At 40.9% G+C, this 18,886-nt stretch overlaps 1 protein-coding gene and 1 non-coding gene across 2 annotated transcripts; both read right to left on the bottom strand.

The window, feature by feature from the left end:
- Positions 1–1,114: 1,114 nt before the first annotated feature.
- Positions 1,115–1,223, bottom strand: LOC149817862 (small nucleolar RNA Z279/snoR105/snoR108). The gene has a single exon (XR_016427497.1). It is a non-coding gene; the product is annotated as a small nucleolar RNA Z279/snoR105/snoR108 (small nucleolar RNA).
- Positions 1,224–12,884: 11,661 nt separating this feature from the next.
- On the bottom strand, positions 12,885–16,994 carry LOC149817861 (translocase of chloroplast 120, chloroplastic-like). The gene is made up of 2 exons (XM_089984370.1): positions 16,451–16,994; positions 12,885–16,346 (listed from the first exon to the last, which is right to left on the bottom strand). The coding sequence occupies exons 1-2, from the start codon at positions 16,905–16,907 to the stop codon at positions 12,982–12,984; spliced, it is 3,822 nt and encodes a 1,273-aa protein (XP_089840496.1). The 5' UTR covers positions 16,908–16,994; the 3' UTR covers positions 12,885–12,981.
- Positions 16,995–18,886: the final 1,892 nt, after the last annotated feature.

Here is an 18,886-nt window from a genome sequence, read left to right as displayed (position 1 = left end):
CCTCCTCATCACCCATATCATGAATGTGACGCATGATAGTTTTGAAGGCCTTGATGTACTCTCGAAGCCCGTTTGCAGCTTATGGTTCGTCAGACGACGTAGAATGAAGCCGTTCAGAGCTTTCCAGTGCTACTGCAGTATCTTCGCTTTTGATTTGTTCATCATTCAAAAGGAGGGTAATGCATTTTCTGCTTGGAAGCCATTTGGGGGTCTCTTTGGTTGTCGTTGAAACTTGAAATAATAAGGGCCCGTTTGCATACCATCGAAACACACAAAGAAGTGTTTTTGCAGGCCCCACAATAGCTACGCAAACGCAGTATTGCATTTTAGCACAGAAAAAGGCTTCAAAATCAACGGGATCTCCCGTTTCTGCGGAAACCATTATGGTGGGAGGGTTGCCTGATTTCTTTTCTGCAGGACACTCCACGCTGATTGTGATGCAGGGCATTCTTCCTAATAGGAATAGGAATGGCAGTGGTCTTGGGCAGGGGACAAGGTCTCCACCCCCGCCCCTTCTCAAAATCTTGCCCTCCATCCCTGCCTTCATCTAACCTTCTCAAAATCTTGCCCGGTTCTCGGTGAAGGTTCTTTCATCATAAAAAAAAGAAATATCCTCTTTGGTATATACAGAGATTGACAAGAAATGATTACGTTTTTTTATTTTTTGAACAGGTAAAAAAAACGCACGTCATCCCAAGTCCCACATCGAAATCTCGAATCCATCCTCAGAATCCTTTTGCCAAATACGTACTCTAGCGGATTTTATCTAGAACGTTCGTCTGGAACGATTAGGATTTTCTCAATGAAGAGTGTTTTCGCTGAAGTTTCAGTAAAATTAGAAAGATATACCGACGGGGGCTCTGATTGTCTGGCAGTAGTAGTTAGTGCACCTCACCATGTGTTATGGTTGTATATCTGATAGAGGTCTGCCTAACCCCCAGCTTTCTGTCAAAAATAAAAATGGAAAGATAAAAGATAAAATTGCAAAAAAAGACCAAATTTTAATGAGAAAAGAGATACATTATGATAAATTTGAAAAAAATAGCAGAAACAAATTGTTACCCATGAACTTGGTTGATAATATATTTATTTTGGGTATGTTTGGGGGTGGGTGGGAATCAGAATGGTGAAGATGGGGGTGCCCAAATGTCGTAACCAGGCTGGTTTGGGGCGAGCACCCTTCCCGCATGTTATCAGCAGGACTTATCCACTCATCACCTTCCCTTTGCTGCCTGAAGGATCATAGCCTGACTCCTCACCCTCGACCCTCTTTTATAGCCTCTGGCAGCACCCCTCTTTCCGTCTCCTCGTCGATATGGGACTAAATTTTTGAATACTTCAGTGCGCAACATATTACGAAGTGAGGCTGCCCGCTCGTTTTACTTGGAATATGCGCAACTTGTTTGGCATATTCCAAGTGAAACCAGATTTTTATATGGAAAACCCACATCCGGTGGAGGTTCGATTGAGATAGTTGGATGGTTAGGTTTCACTATCACAACCTTTGGTTGTTGTGTGGGTTCGCATCCCGTGGGAGTTATCATCCTTCAGCTTGCCTATCAAAAAGACCCATATCTGACTCAAGAACTCAAGGCTTAATGAAGAACCCCTTTAGATCAATCGAATCAAGTTGGTCAGATGTCCAATGCAAGCCTGACCAACAAACTATTCAACCCTGATTTACCATTTTCACTCCATCTTTTCTTCTCTTGAGAGGAATGCCATTTTCACTGTCATGACAATGCAAAAATGTTTCTATTTAATGGCTTATAATTGGATTTCTTGTGCTTGAACTTCTTTTTTACGACGAGGAACCATTGCGGAGCGAGGAAAACCCTGAGTGGAGCCAAACGACCACCTTGCCTTATGTGGCCCATCTCTAAAATCTCGAACACACCCTTGCACCAATGAGGTTTGATCCTGTGTCTTCATCTCAAGACCCTCACAACTACCCTGCTGACCATGCGGGCCACAAACTTATTCTTTTTGTAATTCTCTTTTTTTTTTTTCCTTAATGATTGGGCTCCAAACTTGGACTTCTGTGCTGAGACTCATAAATGGTGAATACAATCAACCAAACCTTATTAGTAGGGATGGCAGTGGGGCGGGGCGGGGCGTGGCGGGGGACAAGGTCTCCACCCCCGCCCCACCTCAAGATTTTATCCTCCACCCACGCCTCCATCCCCGGCGGGGAATCAATTTTATCCTCCATCCCCGCCTTCATCCCCGTTTCATGTCCTCCATCCCCGGTTCAAACGGGGATGAGGCGGGGCAGGGATATTGCGGGGAAAAGTGGTCGGGGCGGGGATCGTGGCGGGCAGGGAAAAGTGCACGTCCATCCCCGCCTCCACCCCCGGACGGGGATGGATTTTAACCTTTGTCCCCGCCTCCATCCCCGTTTCATACCCTTCATCACCGGTCCAAACGGGGCGGGGCGGGGCCCCGCTTTCCCCCAGTCCACTGCCATCCCTACTTATTAGCTCTAAAATAACCAATAGTAAAATTCAAAAACAATATACCATAACAAATCAGTTTGTACTTTTGAATGAAAGAGTGCCTAACTAGAGGTGTCAACGGATCAGATCTGGTTCCAACTCAGGTATGTCCAAAGTCGGATCTGATTTTGAAGTGCTAGTACTGGTTTTGGACCTGGGTCCAATCAGGTCTACTATAAAAGAAACCATACCCAAATCTTATAAGGATTACACAAACCAGACCCAGTAAAATAATATTTTTTTTACTTTTTACATTGAAAAAAACACGGATCATAATCAGAACTTGAGCCAGACTTGGCCTGGTATGAAATTTCAAAAACCATGCTCAGCTCCATATACTAATCAGACCCTTCAGGTCCAACCACGATTCTAATCAGGCCTTCTTCTTTATTACTAAACCTTGACCCTATGGGGTTTGGTACAGGTCGTGTCCAGTTTAAGCCCACTCTTAAACACCTCTAGAACTAACTACATCCTATTAATTGGATTCAGCTGGTAGATATATAACCCAGATCCATAACAATGGCACCTTATATGGAAAGCTTTTTAGAAACCTCAATATTTCTCAAGAAGCCAGCTTCAGAAGTGCAAAACCCAAAAGATGGTAGAAACGCACTTTTCACATAAGAAGATTGAATTGTTTTTATTCAAATTATTTTTATCGTAAAACTTACACATCCTGCTGATTCTGATACTGCATCTCTAAAGCCCTCCAACACATAGGCACAAATATCAATGATATTTTCATATAAAAAACACAAAAACTAGAAAGACCAAAATATTTAATTGGGATTTTTGCAAAATGGTCCCTGATTTGCAACCGATTTACAAATTAGTCCTTGCCTTATTCCATTTAATTGGCCAGGAGCCTGATGGATTGCTTGCGGACGATGGGCTGTTGATGGGAATCGACAGCATCTTTGAGGCAATTGAGGAACATAGATATGGAATCAGGGGTGAGGGTTTGGAAGATCTTGTAGAGGTTGCCGGCGATCTGGTGGGTGTCACGGTCGGAAAGCTTGCTCAGGAGGTGAGGGTCCCTTTGTTGAGTTCAACCATTTGGAGGTGGGAGGCGAGGGGGGAGGTTCAGGAGGACATGGAAGATGAGGGGTTGGAGGGATTGGGCTTAGAAGGGGGCTTGGTGGTGGGTGTTGTTTTTGTTGGGAGGAGTGGGATTGGTGGTCAGAGCACACACTTTTACAGCTCTGTTTTTGTTGGGTATGGAGTTTGCAGGAAGCAAGTGGAAATGGCTGACTGGGGAAGAAGGATGTGAGGAGAGAGAAAGAAAGGGAGGGAGGGAGGGAGATTTGGGGGTGGGAGATGATGGTAAATCAAGCAGAGGAAACAATACCAGTACTACTGGACTATGGAGCATGGAGTTCCAAGGAGGATATTTGAAACAATGACATGATTATCAACCATGAAAGCAATACTTTCCACCAAAAAAAACATTACCCAGTACTCATAGTCACATACTACTTAGCACTAGCAGCTCAAAACAGTTTGGTTTGTGTCCATGTCTTGTGGGTTATCTGCAAAATAGTCTTTACTGAGAGCAGAACAGTTCTTTTACACACTTTTTACAAATTAGTTCCCATCTTATTTAGCATTTGCAAATTAATCCCTGTGAGAGGTAGAACCGTCAATTTGCCTACCTTTAACAGTTTCCGTCATAAGTGAGAAACGACTGTCAACCCAAGGACTGATTTGCAAATGTTAACCAAAAGGCAAGGATCAATTTGCAACACCTAATAAGGCGAGGACTAATTTGCAAACGGTTGATAAAGCAGGGACCAAGTTACAAAAAACCATATTTAATTTATCAGATCTTTCAATATCTCTCAGTTCTATCGTGATTTTAACAAAATTAACCTAAAAATATTTTAAAATATTTTGTGCTTTATTTTTTAAAGTGCCCAACATTTTTCTGATATTTTGCCAAAAATCGATTTTGAAAAAAAGGAGCCTTCCGTCACTGAGAAATTAGTGAAATTTTTTACCATGCTCTGAAAAGTCACAGAATGTGTAGGTGATTTATAATATAGTAGCATTCCTGGTTCCACCAAAATTCCATTTGGATCACTCGTTCCAATTTCCCCTTTATTCTATAAACACTTTCTAAAGGAAGCATTGACCACCAGACAGAAGTTAGTGGAGATGACTGTTTAAAAAACTTGTGAACTTTCATCCATATATTTTGATCCCTACTGCTATTTAGAGAACCTAGAATCCAATTATGCATGTAATTATTATCAAAACCACAATTAGCAATAAACTAAATAGATATGAAAGTGATGCTTGAAGTGGAAGAGAGGAAGCTAGTGTTAAATAGTATGAAATGGGAAGCAAAATATGGTTGTGAAATCATCATGAAAGCACATGAGAAACGAATAGGAAATGCATATGAAACAATATTAAGCAAGCGCAGAAACAACATAAAAACAAGTAGAAAATCATATAAAATCAACATGCAAGCTTGTTATAAAATAATAATTATTTTTTAATATAAAAATATAAGAAGTGAGAAGGAAGCTAGTGGGGAATTGATTCGATGAGCGAAAGAATAAGCGGACTTCCCATTAAAAGGGGAATTGATTCAATGAACGAAAGAATTAGCGGGCTTCAGATGAAGCAAGTTTTCTCATGTAGCAAAAAAACTTCTGGAACTATGATCAAAACCATACACATCGCTTCAAAAGTAAAGGCCGCACAGGAGCTGCAAAAGAAATGAGTTACTGAAATTAGCGAGGGCATTGTATTGATAGGATAGACTTACTGAGAAACCTACCATTGATAAAGTACTGACAGTGCTAATGAACATCACAGTTTGGCATAAACACCCACATGCTTCATAGTATACATCAACTAATTTGGATTGATCCAAAACCTGAAAAACTTAACACTTGCAAAAACTTGTACAGTTGAAAATGAAAACTTATCTGTTCACTAATAATAAGCAAATACACCTTTAAGAAGGAATGAGAAATCATTATAAGATCTTCAAATCCACGCTCAAACTCCAATTGTGATGCAACATGTAATAATAAGAGAATCAAACATTGCTAGGTTATCACAAATATTTGATCGATCACATATAGTTACTAAGAAGACAAGAATACATTGCACACATAACACAAGTCCTATATAAATGCAAAATCAGCACTATGAACCAACTGTTACGATTCTGACTCTCTTCCATTATCCAGTGGAACAACATCCATCCTCCCAATAGTTTTTTATGCTTTTCCAGTGTACAGATTTCAATGTTGGAAAAGTGTAATCTTCCCGCATATACACATCTGATGTGCATTTCCTAAAACCATTACACAAAACATAAGAGTTATGTAGCACAGCATTCAAATTCAGGACTAGATACCCTTGCTCTAGAGTTGGCTACTCGTTGTCACTGTTCCTGCCATCTCCAGCAACATATGCCTGCTGTGTTAAACCATCCAGCATACAATAATTATTATTAATTAATCTGCACTCCAGAAACAAAATATTCAGCTTCCGTACCTATTTTGTCAGTGCCCTTTTCTGGGGAGGTTGGGGAACAGATTAAGGCAGCCCGAGGCAATGAACTGCAACAGTTTCATATGTTTTGTACTGTAATCCTTGCACTGTGGTCCTGCAACCCAGGCCAGATTCAAGGGAAATAGATGGCCCACTATTTGAACATGGAGGTTATGTCTGATTTGGAGGAACACATGGAAGGAGCACACAAACAAGATGAAACATGTCCTGAATCTCCCAAGGATCCATGTAAACGCAAACTAGAAATATAGCATAACAAATTCCGAAAATCATCTAAGTGAAATTCCATAATATATTCAGCAATTCCATGCACTGCATATGTAGAACAAAAATGCTATGCATCTACAAATACTTGCAGAGAATATCTGTCTACCGATTAAATGAAAATCTTCCATGTGCCCACAATCACTCAGGAAGATTTAATGAAAAAGACTAGTTCATACACATACTGGAAAATAGGAAGCTAGTAAATGTACACATATGCATCGGAATAGCTTTTACATATGCCTCACTTAGTTTCTGTTTAATAAAAACTTGCAAGCTTCAAAACAGAAAATAAAGAAATAAAATTGAAAAATAGAAACATTTTGATCTTGCATTAATCTGGTACTCAAATTCCTGTTCCATATACTGCTTGCAGAAACTGTCCCCTCTACAACACATTGTAGCAACTTTATCACCTGTATTCATAGCAAATTCTCTATAGCTAGCTAAAACTCACCCACGACATATGCTAAGGGAGAAACTACTATAATAGTCATTCAGCAATCAGAAAATGAGAACAGCATGCCAACTCACCCTTTATGCTTTTGCTTTATCATCTATTAATTTAATTGGAAACTCAAGGAAACAACAATAATGTGTCTAAAGTACAAAGTAAAAAAGCCATAGCACAAGTAATTTCTCAACAAGTGGCTTCCTCAGCATACATTGCCTCATAAGAAAAGTTTGCTAATGAGCTCATGACTCAGATCATTCCCACTGGATCTTGCAACAAAAACCTTCTTGAAGAATTAGGCTCAGATGTATCTCAAGATTACATCACAAAAAAAGTAAGCACATATCCTTTCATAGTTCATACAAGAGCCAGAACTGATAAATTTCCTTATGAACCCACGTGATCTGTTGAAGGCATGAGAAAAGTAAAGGGAAAGGAGAGAGGTTTCAGAAAATCGGCAGCCACTACTGACCTAGCTGCTGCAGTAATGCGACATTAGTCTAAATAGGGTTACAATAACCTTTTACAAGGACAAAAGTGCCCCTCATTAGTAACACATGTTACATTAGAATACAAATGAAATAAAACACGTGATTGGATATGGATCTTTTATCGGATCCATATCCAATCCATATTCCATATTCTAATACCCTCCCTCAAGTTGCACATGGGGTTGAACCATGTGCAACTTGTTCTTCAGATACCAGAAACGGTGACTTGTGAGACCTTTTGTAAACATATCGGCAACTTGGTCTTCTGAAGGCACATAAACTGGTTCAATCTCTTTGTCGGCTATCTTTTGTCTGATGAAATGTTGATCAATCTCAATATGCTTAGTCCGACTGTGATGAATAGGATTGAATGCAATTTGTATAGCACTTTTATTATCACACATAAGTGTTGAGTTTGAGATATCCTCTCCCATCTCTGTAAGAAGATGCCTAATCCAAGTCACTTCTGTTGTGGCAGCTGCTATAGATCTGTACTCTGCCTCTGTGCTCGATCTTGCCACAGCCTTCTGTTTTCTGTTGTTCCATGAGACAAGATTTCTCCCAATGAAAACACAGTATCCTGAAACAGATCTCCTCTCATCTGGATCCCCTGCTCAGTCTGCATCTGTATATGCCAGTATGTCATATTTTGGTATCTTCCATGAAGATTGAATATATGTGAGTCCATCACCCACCGTTCATTTTAGATAGCGAAGAAGGCGCTTGACAGCATCCATGTGACCAGTCTTTGGTTCATGCATAAATTGAGATACTTGATTAACAGAATATACAATGTCTGGTCAAGTAAAGGTAAGGTATTGTAGCATACCTACTAGACTGCGATACTTGACTGCATCAGGATATAACTCACCATCACAAATACTGAGCCTTTGGTTGACAACACTGGGTGTGGGTAGAGGTTTACAATCTGTCATTCCTGCTTTAGCCAGAAGATCAAAAGTATATTTATGTTGAGTTAATGACATTTTTTCATCTTGTCTGTCTACCTCTACACCAAGAAAATATCTCAGCTCCCCAAGGTCTTTCATTTTGAATCACATACTCAACAAAACTTTAATTCGTTGAATGTGGTCTAGAGCATTACCAGTGATAACAATATCATCAACATATATGAGTAAGAAAACCATAGTGGTACCGTCCCTATATATAAACAGAGAATGGTCAAGTTGGGAATGAAAGAAACCATGTTTCTAGATTTCTAAAGAAAAGCTTTCAAACCATGACCTAGAGGCTTGCTTCAATCCATACAAAGCTCTGATTAATTTGCATACATATTCTTTTGGGTCTCCCTCTGCATAACCTTGAGGTTGCTCCATGTAGACCTCTTCCTTTAAGTCTTCATGAAGGAATGCATTCTTAACATCAAGCTGACTAAGGATCCAACCATGTTCAATCGCCAAGCCAAGTATAATGCGAATAGTTCCCATTTTTACCACTGGGTTGAATGTCTCATCATAATCCTGACCATATTCTTGAGTGAAACCCTTGGCTACAAGACGCGCCTTGTACCGTTTAATGCTACCATCCGGTTTATATTTAATTTTATAAACCCATTTGGAACCAACAACATTTTTATCTGGAGGGCGGCCAACTATCTCCTATGTTTGACACTCATGAAGTGCCTCGATCTCCTCATTCATCTCTTCAATCCATTTGTTGGATTGGATAGCTTAATGAAAACCAAGAGGTTCATCGTGTTTTTCAATCTGGGATAGAAAAATCTGAAAGTCCATAGAAAAGTTGTCATAACTAACCCACTTTTCAATAGGATGCCTTATCCTGCCTGATCTTCTTGGTGCTTCTCTGTTATTAGACAATGCAATGTGTTCTTCAGCAGGTACATTCGTTTGCTCTCTAGGTCTCCTGGTATACACATTACCTTTGTATCTCAGACACACTGCTAGTGATGCATCATCTGAAACTGTCTCACCATGTATGTTTTCAGGAGTCAAAATAGTATGCTCGGCAGCATGTGCAATAAGTTCAGCACTAATCCATGGGTCATACCAATTAGCAACTGCACCAATATGTTGACGATTGACGTCTGCTTCTTTTCCCAGAAAACTATTTTCATCAAAAACATTTCTGGAAATTCTAATCTTCTTATTGTCAGGATCATAGCACCTGTAACCCTTGTGTTCATCTGCATAACCTACAAATTGGAATATAGAGGCTTTGTCCTGAAATTTAATCCTCATGGATTTGTAAATATGTACATAACATGTGCATCAAAAAACTCGTAACTCATTATAATCGGGATGTGCACCAAAGAGAACATAATAGGGAGATTGATTTTCAAGAATAGACATAGAAAGACGATTTATCACATGAGTAGCAGCGTGAGAAGCTTCAGTCCAAAGACTAATGGGTAAATTACTCTCATGCATCATACTCATTGCACTTACGACAATATGTCTGTGTTTACGTTCAGCAATTCCATTTTGTTGTGGAGTGTACGGGCAAGAAACTCTACGATGCATCTCATTATCTTGGAGAAAATCTAAAAATTCTTTGGAGGAATACTCACCACCTCCATCACATTGGAGAATTTGGATATTATGAAAGAATTGATTTTTAACATAGGCATGAAAGTGACGGAAAATGAAAAAAACTTCTGATTTGTGTTTCATAAAGAATATCCAGGTGAAATGAGAGAAACTGTCAATAAAAGATACATAATATTTACTTCCAGAAGAGGAAGGGTTAGAGGCTGGGCCCCAAACATCTGAACATATTATCTCAAAGGGCATTTAAGCTCTTTAATTTATTTGATGAAAAAGGAGTACATGACTTTTGCAGACCTAACAACTGGGACATATTTTATCCTTCAATGAGGGTGAAATAGACTCTGAAAGAAAACCATTGGACACTAACTTTTCAATAAAGACTTGACTACAATGACCAAGACGAGAATGCCAGAGATCTGACTTATTACATTTGGACGTACTTAGGACGCTTTTAGAGATAAGATCAGACTTGGGCTTCAGGACACTGGAAGCTGGATCTTCATTAAAGACATACATGTCTCCACGCCGCTCTCCTTTAGCGAACATCTCCTTCGTTTGAAGATCCTTGACAAAGACAGAAGTAGGAGTAAATTCCACAGAAGAATTGGTAGAATCAACAAGCTTAGAAATAGATACAATATTTTTCTTTATGTTCGGTGCATGAACAACATCAGATAAAGGGATAGATGACTCAGACAAATGAATGAGGACATTGCCTATGTTTGAAATAGGGTGGTGAGTCTCATCTCCGGTTACAATATTAGATTTACCAAAATAGGGAGTCAAAGTAGAGAACTTACCTGCATTGCAGGTGACATGTGTTGCTGCCCCAGAGTCAACATACCATATTCCATCATCATTCTGCTTCAGATTCAAATTGGCCATATCAGATAGTAGAAGATCCTTAGCATCATCACTGGCCCGAAATGTACCTGCAGTTCCTGATATACCAACATTTCTATTGTTTTGCATTCTATTCTGATTTTGTGGGTTGAACCAACAGTTGGCCTTGATATGACCTCGGTTGTTACACTGATAGCATGTGGGAACATTCTTTGAAAAACTGACATTGGAAGTTGGTGTAGGTAGTAACCCGCGTCCACCCTGGATTGAATTTCCCTTGCCTCTGCCACGTCCTCCTCGTGCACGATCAGCTATCACCCCTGTGGCAATGACCTCATGCGTAGATGATTGTCCTATTGAAGCTTCAGACATGCTTTTCAGTGTAATCTCATACTGAAAAAGTTTGGCGTGTAATTCCTCAAAGGAAAGCAGCGTAGGCAAGCATAATAAGGATGTGACAAGAACATGATATTCTGATCCCAGGGCATTCAGTGTTTGCTGCACCTTTTCTTTATCTGAGACTGGACATCCAACCATGGGTAATTGATATATGATGCTTTTGACTTGATTTAAGAATTCAACAATGCTCATTGCACCCTTTTTTAACATCTGAAATTCGCGTTTAAGAAACAACACTTTAGCCACTGATATTTGAGAATAGGTTTGAGCTAAAGCACCCCACAAAACTTTAGATGTGTGCAATCATCAGGAATGAAAATCAAGACTTCTTGTGACAATGTGGAAGTGATGTATGCGACGAGTGCCTGATCACGCTTCATCCAAGTAACAAATGCAGGGTTGCGAATAGTATTCGGCAATCCTCCATCCTCTTTGGCTTCGGTGGTGATAAATTCTGGAGGCATTGGAGTCGATCCATCTAAGTGGCCTGAAAGATCTTGACTCCGAATAAAAGGGGCTATTTGCCTTTTCCAAGTCAAATAGTTGTTGGTAGTTAACTTTTCTGAAACTAACTGCCCCAGGAAACTGGAAGAGAGACCTGAATTACCTGAAGAATCCATTGATAGACTGTTTGACAGCGGAAAGAAACTGGCGGCTGGGACAGAAAATAAAGGATTGACAAAGAATTAAGACAAGGGCAAAATAAGTAGGTGTGTCAGACAGATTTGAGGGCTGAAAAGGACTGATAGTAGATCTGAAATTATTTTCAAATTTGCGACAAACAAAGTGATCACTAAAAGGCTGTGACAAAGACAAAATAGCAGATGAAATGTTGATCACCAGGAATAGAGAAAAGGACTGATAGCAGATCTATCACAACTTTCAGATTTACGGTAGATCTATCAGATCTACGGCAGAGTTTTCAGATTTGCGACAGAGATAGAGAGAGACGATAATAAATCTGAAGGTATTTCAAATTTACGACATAGCAACTCTGAAGGGATTTCAGATTTGCAAAATAATAAAAGGAAAGAAATAGGTACAGAAAAGAAGGATGAGTACCAACTTTCACGCTGAAAAGAAAAGAAAATAGGTACCAACTTTCACGCTGAAAAGAGGGATCTGCTGAGATAGATGAGAGGAGACGATGATCAGGCACGTGATCTGCCAAGTCCACGCTGGAACCTGTTCACGCTGACCAGACACGTGATCTGCCAACTTTCAGATCTTCTTCATGCACAGGATTAATCCCACTCTGATACCATGATAAATTTCCTTATAAACCCACGTGATCTGTTGAAGGCATGAGAAAAGTAAAAGGAAAGGAGAGAGGTTTCAGAAAATCGGCAGCCACTACTGACCTAGTTGCTGCAGTAATGCTACATTAGTCTAAATAGGGTTACAATAACCTTTTACAAGGACAAAAGTGCCCCTCATTAGTAACACATGTTACATTAGAATACAAATGAAATAAAACATGTGATTGGATATGAATCCTTTATCGGATCCATATCCAATCCATATTCCATATTCTAATAAGAACCAAGTTCACCAACGCTTTCATTCTCTATGAGAAAAAATAACAAAAAATTTTAATTCATATAAAATTAATTATACTCCCAACAAATAGATAAACTCGTGATAAAATTCTCAAAGCTTTAGAAAAAGAACTGTTGCCTCATGCCAATGAATTTTAAACCCAAATCCAAATTAACTAGAATGATACTTTCCCCGTAAGCAGTACAAACAAGAAATAAATGAGAACCTATCCTAACCAAGCTCTAATGGATAAAACTCAAAATACTAGAAAGAAACAAAAAGCCAGTACAGAAACTATATATTGGATAAACCACTTGTTTGAACAAAGAGAACACGAGTCAACAGCTTATTTCATTCACTTTTGATGCTGATCAAAATGCACAAGGATTTCAATTTATTAGTTTCAATCATTGATCGGCTGCTGCTTCTAGACATTATTGCATGGGTTGAGAATTGAATAACCCGTTCTTGATAATATTTCTCAACACCGGAGGCAAACCAATAAGGGCTATCTGAATCTGTTCTGAGCTATTCAACCGGAAACTAACTTGCCCAGTACCTCTGTTGTTCAAATTTGCACGAGCAATCATGTTTGTGCCTCTCCCCACAGGAAACTGAGACTGTAGATTACATCCAATAGCAAGATCTCCATGCCAGTCCATGACAGAGAGACCAAGAATAGATAACGTTCGACCAATGGGATAATCCTTGTCTCTGAGAGTAGCTTCCAGGCTACCACCATAAGCTACATCTCCTCTGCCAGCCATAGCACCACCGGCCATGACCACCTTGAACCTCTTGTTAATCATCAGCTTGTCCTCAAACTTAAGGCCAGCTGTCAGAGCATCACCCAAAAGTGTAACCGAAAGACCGGCTGCAGCCTTGTTACACCTGTAGTTACTGAACCTTGTTTCACTACGCAATGTATATGCAATGTCCTTTCCGACCGTCTGCATGTCAAAACCCAAATTGGTTGCTTTTCCTTCTCCATGTTTTATTGAACTTGCACATTCTAGCTGAAGATTGGACTCCCTCTTGTCCTTAGAAACTTGACCAGAGATGGATATAGGGATTTTATCTTTTATCACAAACAACCTTTCCACATTAAGTCCTTCATAACCAACATCATGATCCCAGCCATGAGTTTCTAAAACTGGCCTAACAAGCCACTGGCTTGATGTATCAAGGTAACGATACCTGTGTGTGGGATTGTCAGAATCAAAGGAAGCAGGTAATGTCATGTCCGGCATAGGAACAGGCACTGACGCTGCACCACCACTTTCCTCTTCCATATTTTCATTATATTCATTAGTCGCGTGTTTACCTGATGCTGCCATTTTTTTCAGCAGCTTGCAACGCTGTTTCTCCTCCTTCAACTGTTTTTTCATGAAAAGCTTTTCTCGGTAGTCCAGCTCATCGAAATAAGCCTTTCGTTGTTCCTTGTTCAACTTAGATATTTGTTGCTTGGTTAGGCGTTTAAACGGGGGCAGCTCATCATATTCCCTCTCGTCATCGGAATCAGACGACTCATCCAAATCCTCATCCATAGCATCCTCATCACCAAACTGTTCCTCAGGAAGTCTTAACTGAGGTCTTTGCTGGAGAAGGGAAGACAGAAGGAATGGCAAAGGGGGAACTCTTGAACGCATTCCAAAAGGCTTTCCAGGAGGGTTGGTTTGCAACTTGAGAAGTGCATTAGCTTCTGAAAGAATCTTTGATGCAAAAGAGAGCAGCAGCAAATGCGGCTTCCAAACCTGCCCATTTGGCAACACTCTTTGCCCATCCCTGTTCGTCCTGCAAGCAGAATGATTCTCCACCAACGAAACAGGGTTCATGAGCCTCATATCTCCTGCTGCTTGGCGAATGGCTTGTTGAACAACATGAGAGCGCTGTGTAACAAACATTTCATAACTTAGTGTACCATTTGGCCCTTCAGGTGGAGCAGATGCAGCATGAGTCAACACCACAATGGCATTAAACCAAACAGCAGGTCCAAAAATATCAGTTATTGTACGTAGCAATGGAGAATCTCCATGATCCCTAGTCTGCATATCCAGACGATCAAAGTACAAAACAATGTCTGGAGGAGTCTTTTTGATAAAGCTTTTGACAGAATGGAGGATCTTGAAATTGTGCCGCTGATCAAGAAAGGAAGATAGCAGACCTGGAGTGTCAATCACCCTTACCTTGATTCCCTGAACTGTTCCAACAACAGCCTGGACTTTCTTCGTGCCTATCTGAAATGCATCTGTGCTAAATTTGATCTCGTCAAAAATAGAGTTGATTGTAGCACTTTTACCTACTCCTGTCTTTCCAAGCACCATTATGGTGCAAGAGAAATCAAGGGTGTCCTGCCCTGCTGCTTCCAATTGCTCTGCCAAGGCGCTTGCTCTGTCGAAGCTAAATGCTCCAGCCCTAGTCCTTCTAAGCTGTTCTGCCAGACCAAGCCTGTAAAGAACTTGGGCAACCACTGGATTATGAGGAGTCTGCCCAAGCCTATGAGCAAGACGCAAAAATTTGACACGAATCAGCTGAAGCTTTTCACGAGTCTCATTGTCCTCACGTGTTTCCCCATTGACAGTTTCATCTGTGACCTGAGATTGAGTTGGAGGCACGTTCCCATTAGCTCGTGCTTGCTGCTGGCCCCGAGGGAAGCGGTCTAACAAGGCTGCAGATGATCCAAGCCCAGCAGGACGAAGTGGAGGAGGGCTGTCACTTGAACTTCCAACTGAGGAACCTCCTATGGATCTTATAGTAGATTTATCAGTAGCAGCACTTGGCTTTTCATGCACTTCAACTTTTGAGTCATCCAACTGCATGGACGGGGATGTTTTTCTTTCATCGCATCTACTAGCAGTTAAATTACCATTACTTGCAGATTGAGCATTCTCATGCAAGATAGTTTCGTGAGCTTTATCTTTTTCTTGCAAACCATTAACACTATCCGCATTGACTTGAGACGAATAGGGGGATGCAATTCCATTAGCCCGTGCTTGCAGCTGAGCACGAGAAACTGGCTCCAACAAAGGGGCAGATGGCCCAAGGCCAGCAGGACAAACTGGGGAACGAGGACGAGGCAAATCTATGGAACTTTCAGCAGAAGAACTAATCAACGTTGTTGTTTCACTAGATGTCTTAGTAACAATGGCTGATCGGAGCACGTGTTTATGCTGCATTTGCTCAATTGATCTCAACTGTACAGATGGTGTCGGTTCTGTTTCAGAAGAGTTATCAGAAGTTGCCTCATAATGATCCCCCTTATGATTTATTTGGACTTCATCAGGTGAATGAATATGCTTATCCTCATCTCCGGCAGACATAATGCCATCATCATCATCATCATTATCTTCTGCTTCTTCTTGTTCTTCGCTATCATTATCATCATCACCATCTTCTTCTTCTTCTAAGGTACTATAAATGGGCTCATCCTCAGTAATCCGGACATCTTCTACAGCTGATTGAACCGAGCCCAACAGATTGTTTTTGCCTATCCCGGTAAAAACCTCCTCAGAAGGTTGACTTACAGACTCTCTCTCTTTTTCGTCGACATCATGATCGGTATTGCAAGTTCCAATGGCAAAAACTTGCATATATTGATCATCCCCACCTTCATACTTATCTTGAACAACAGCATTCTCCCCACAGGAATCTTCTTTGCCGCACTTGGCATCCTCTAATACACCATCCACCAAAGCGCCATTCACCTTTCCATCAATATGTTCAGCGTGCAGTGCAGAACCAATTTCTGCACCATTTGAACCGGCCACGAGGAACCCAATCTCATTAGATTCAGCATTGCCTAAAGAATCAACACAGTTGATTCAGTATGAACACAAGTTCATCAGAAAACTATCAGTAAAAATATCAAGAGAGTGAAAACCGGTTAAAAGAAGATAAACCAACCTGCTTGTTGATGGATTACTTCCACAGAATCGCCTTTTCGGTCTAGTTCTCCGTCTTGAACCACAGGCACTTCGCGTTCGGCAATTTCAGATGGTCGTTGCCCACCTCCATCAGTTCCCAACTCCGGCACACTCAAACGTTCAAGATACTCGCTCGTTCCGGCATCCGCATTCCCTTCTTGAGAAGGATGTTCCGACGGTTCTTCAAACCTTTCCGATTCGTAGACGACCATCGATTCCTGCGGCGGTTTCTCCGCCTTCGCGTCCCCATTTTCCGCCATTCCTTCTTCTTCCTCCAAGCACCGTCCACATTCTTCTCCCTCCACAGCTTCCTCAAACGCATCGTATCCATCCAGATCCTTCATTCCGCCATCCAATCTCTCCACCACCTCCTCGGCTACGCCCAACTTCTCCAAACCGTAACAGTTAACGACGACTCCATCTCCATTCTCGTCCATGATCAAGTCCAGTTCCCACCACGCCCTAACTACCCATCAAAGAACCAACAAAAGAACGGCAAGAAAGGAACAATCAACACAAGAACCCTAATCAAGAATCAGAAAAAAACAACAATAACATGCAAAGATGAGAACCAAACAAAACATACCCCAAGATTCAAAAGAAAACCAGAGGAGAGCACTCAAAAGATTCATATGAAAGGCATCAGAAACGGATTTTTCGTTACCTGATCGACTGGTGAGGGCGAAGAGACGAAGGAAGGAGGGGGTCTACCCGTCGAGGTGTTTGGGGAAAGAGCTTGTTTGGGAGAGAAGTGAGAAAGAAAACCTCTCTGGGAAACACTAGAAAAGAGTGGGCATCTGCTTCAGCTAACCCTCTTTCTCCTTCTTTTCCTCCATCTAACAATCTTCCGCCATGCTGACAGAATACGACGTTAGGGATCGGACGGCTACGATTGTTGTGCGTGGCAGATGGGATCTCTGTTTAGGCAAGAGGTGCAAAACGGATCAGATTCGAATTTACACAATCGGATCATTTTTTGAATTTGGATTGGATTCGGATCAGTGATTTATATCGGGTCTGGGCATTCGGCTAAAAAGGTAAAGATTTGGATCCAGATATCCATATTGAGAGCCCCTGACTAGGTGCAGATCCAATTAGGCTTTTGCCCATATATGATATGGGTCCATTCCATACGTACTTGGTTTTTGGTGTCTATGGGATTTGAAGGTGAAAGCCAATGACTGGATCTGATGTTCAGGGATTACGGATGTTAATGGAGCGGGTTTGACCTGAATCCAAACCGTACCAAAATCTATAGGGTTAGGGTTTGGTGATAAACAAGAAGGTCTGATTAGAATTTGGGTGAGACTCGAAGGGCTGGGTATGGTTTATGAAATTTCATTCCAAACACGAGTCCCACCTACAAATTTTCAATGTAAAACAGAGAAAATTATTATTTTACAGGGTATGGCCGGGTCTGGTTCTTGTAATCCTTATAAGATCTCTTATGATAGGTTTGATTAGACCTGGTACCAGCATCTCAAATCAGATCTTGCTTTGGTATCACCTGGGCCGAAACCAAACCCGACTGATGACACCCCTACCAGGGATGGTACTTAGTGGGTTGGATATTTGAATCAAAACCCAGTTCGATGCCCTTGCCATAAATGGTATTGTACTATAATAATCAGGGGCTTTTCTTTATTAGCAGGTTTTGTTTCGTGATCAATTAGCAGGATTTGATCACATTTCTCAGACAGAAACAGGTACCTAATCCACCTACCCAAGCCCAACTAGACTCAGTAAGGGAGCTTAGAATTCGATCTAGACCCAAACCCAGACCACCTGCTCGTGTCCAACCCAATTCTGAACAATTTCCACATCACACATCCCTAGAGTGATAAACCTAACTGAATAGGACATATATCGTGTTGAGTAAAGCCTCTATCAAATCTAAATCCGATTAGGGTGTACATGCTAAGCAGATCTATATTCACATATCGGATCAAATCTTGTTGGACTTTGGGTCAGATCCACAATTACAGTCAGTATTTTCCATCGGATTTGGATTCAGATAAAATCCAATCGATAATCAATTTATGTACATTTTAGCAATGAGCCAACCACAGTATGTAGCTGAGGTGGACTAGGTCACATGGCATATGATGGACCACTATCATATGCCAATCCTAACAATTGAGAACAAGGCGGATCATACTAATCAGGTGGACACGTGGCCCCATCCTCCAAAAATTTCAATAATTTGGTGCCACGTGGGTGGATCATACTTATCAGGTGGACACGTGGCATGATTTGAGCTTTGATATCAACGGTCCAGAGTTGCATAGTCCAAGGCCCATGGCATGCCATGTGACAAATGTATGCAAACAAAACCATCACATGATAAACATAATTGGAGAAACTGTGTGGTGAAATGATCTCACATCATCATCAAAAGGCCCACCTCCCCATCATT

The sequence above is a fragment of the Nuphar pumila genome, chromosome 13 (genome assembly GCF_984573655.1).
Source record: "Nuphar pumila chromosome 13, dmNupPumi1.hap1.1, whole genome shotgun sequence".
In the NCBI taxonomy this organism is placed as follows: domain Eukaryota; kingdom Viridiplantae; phylum Streptophyta; class Magnoliopsida; order Nymphaeales; family Nymphaeaceae; genus Nuphar; species Nuphar pumila.
The sequence above is the reverse complement of the archived record's forward strand: the minus strand, read 5'-3'. Positions and strand labels throughout refer to the sequence as shown.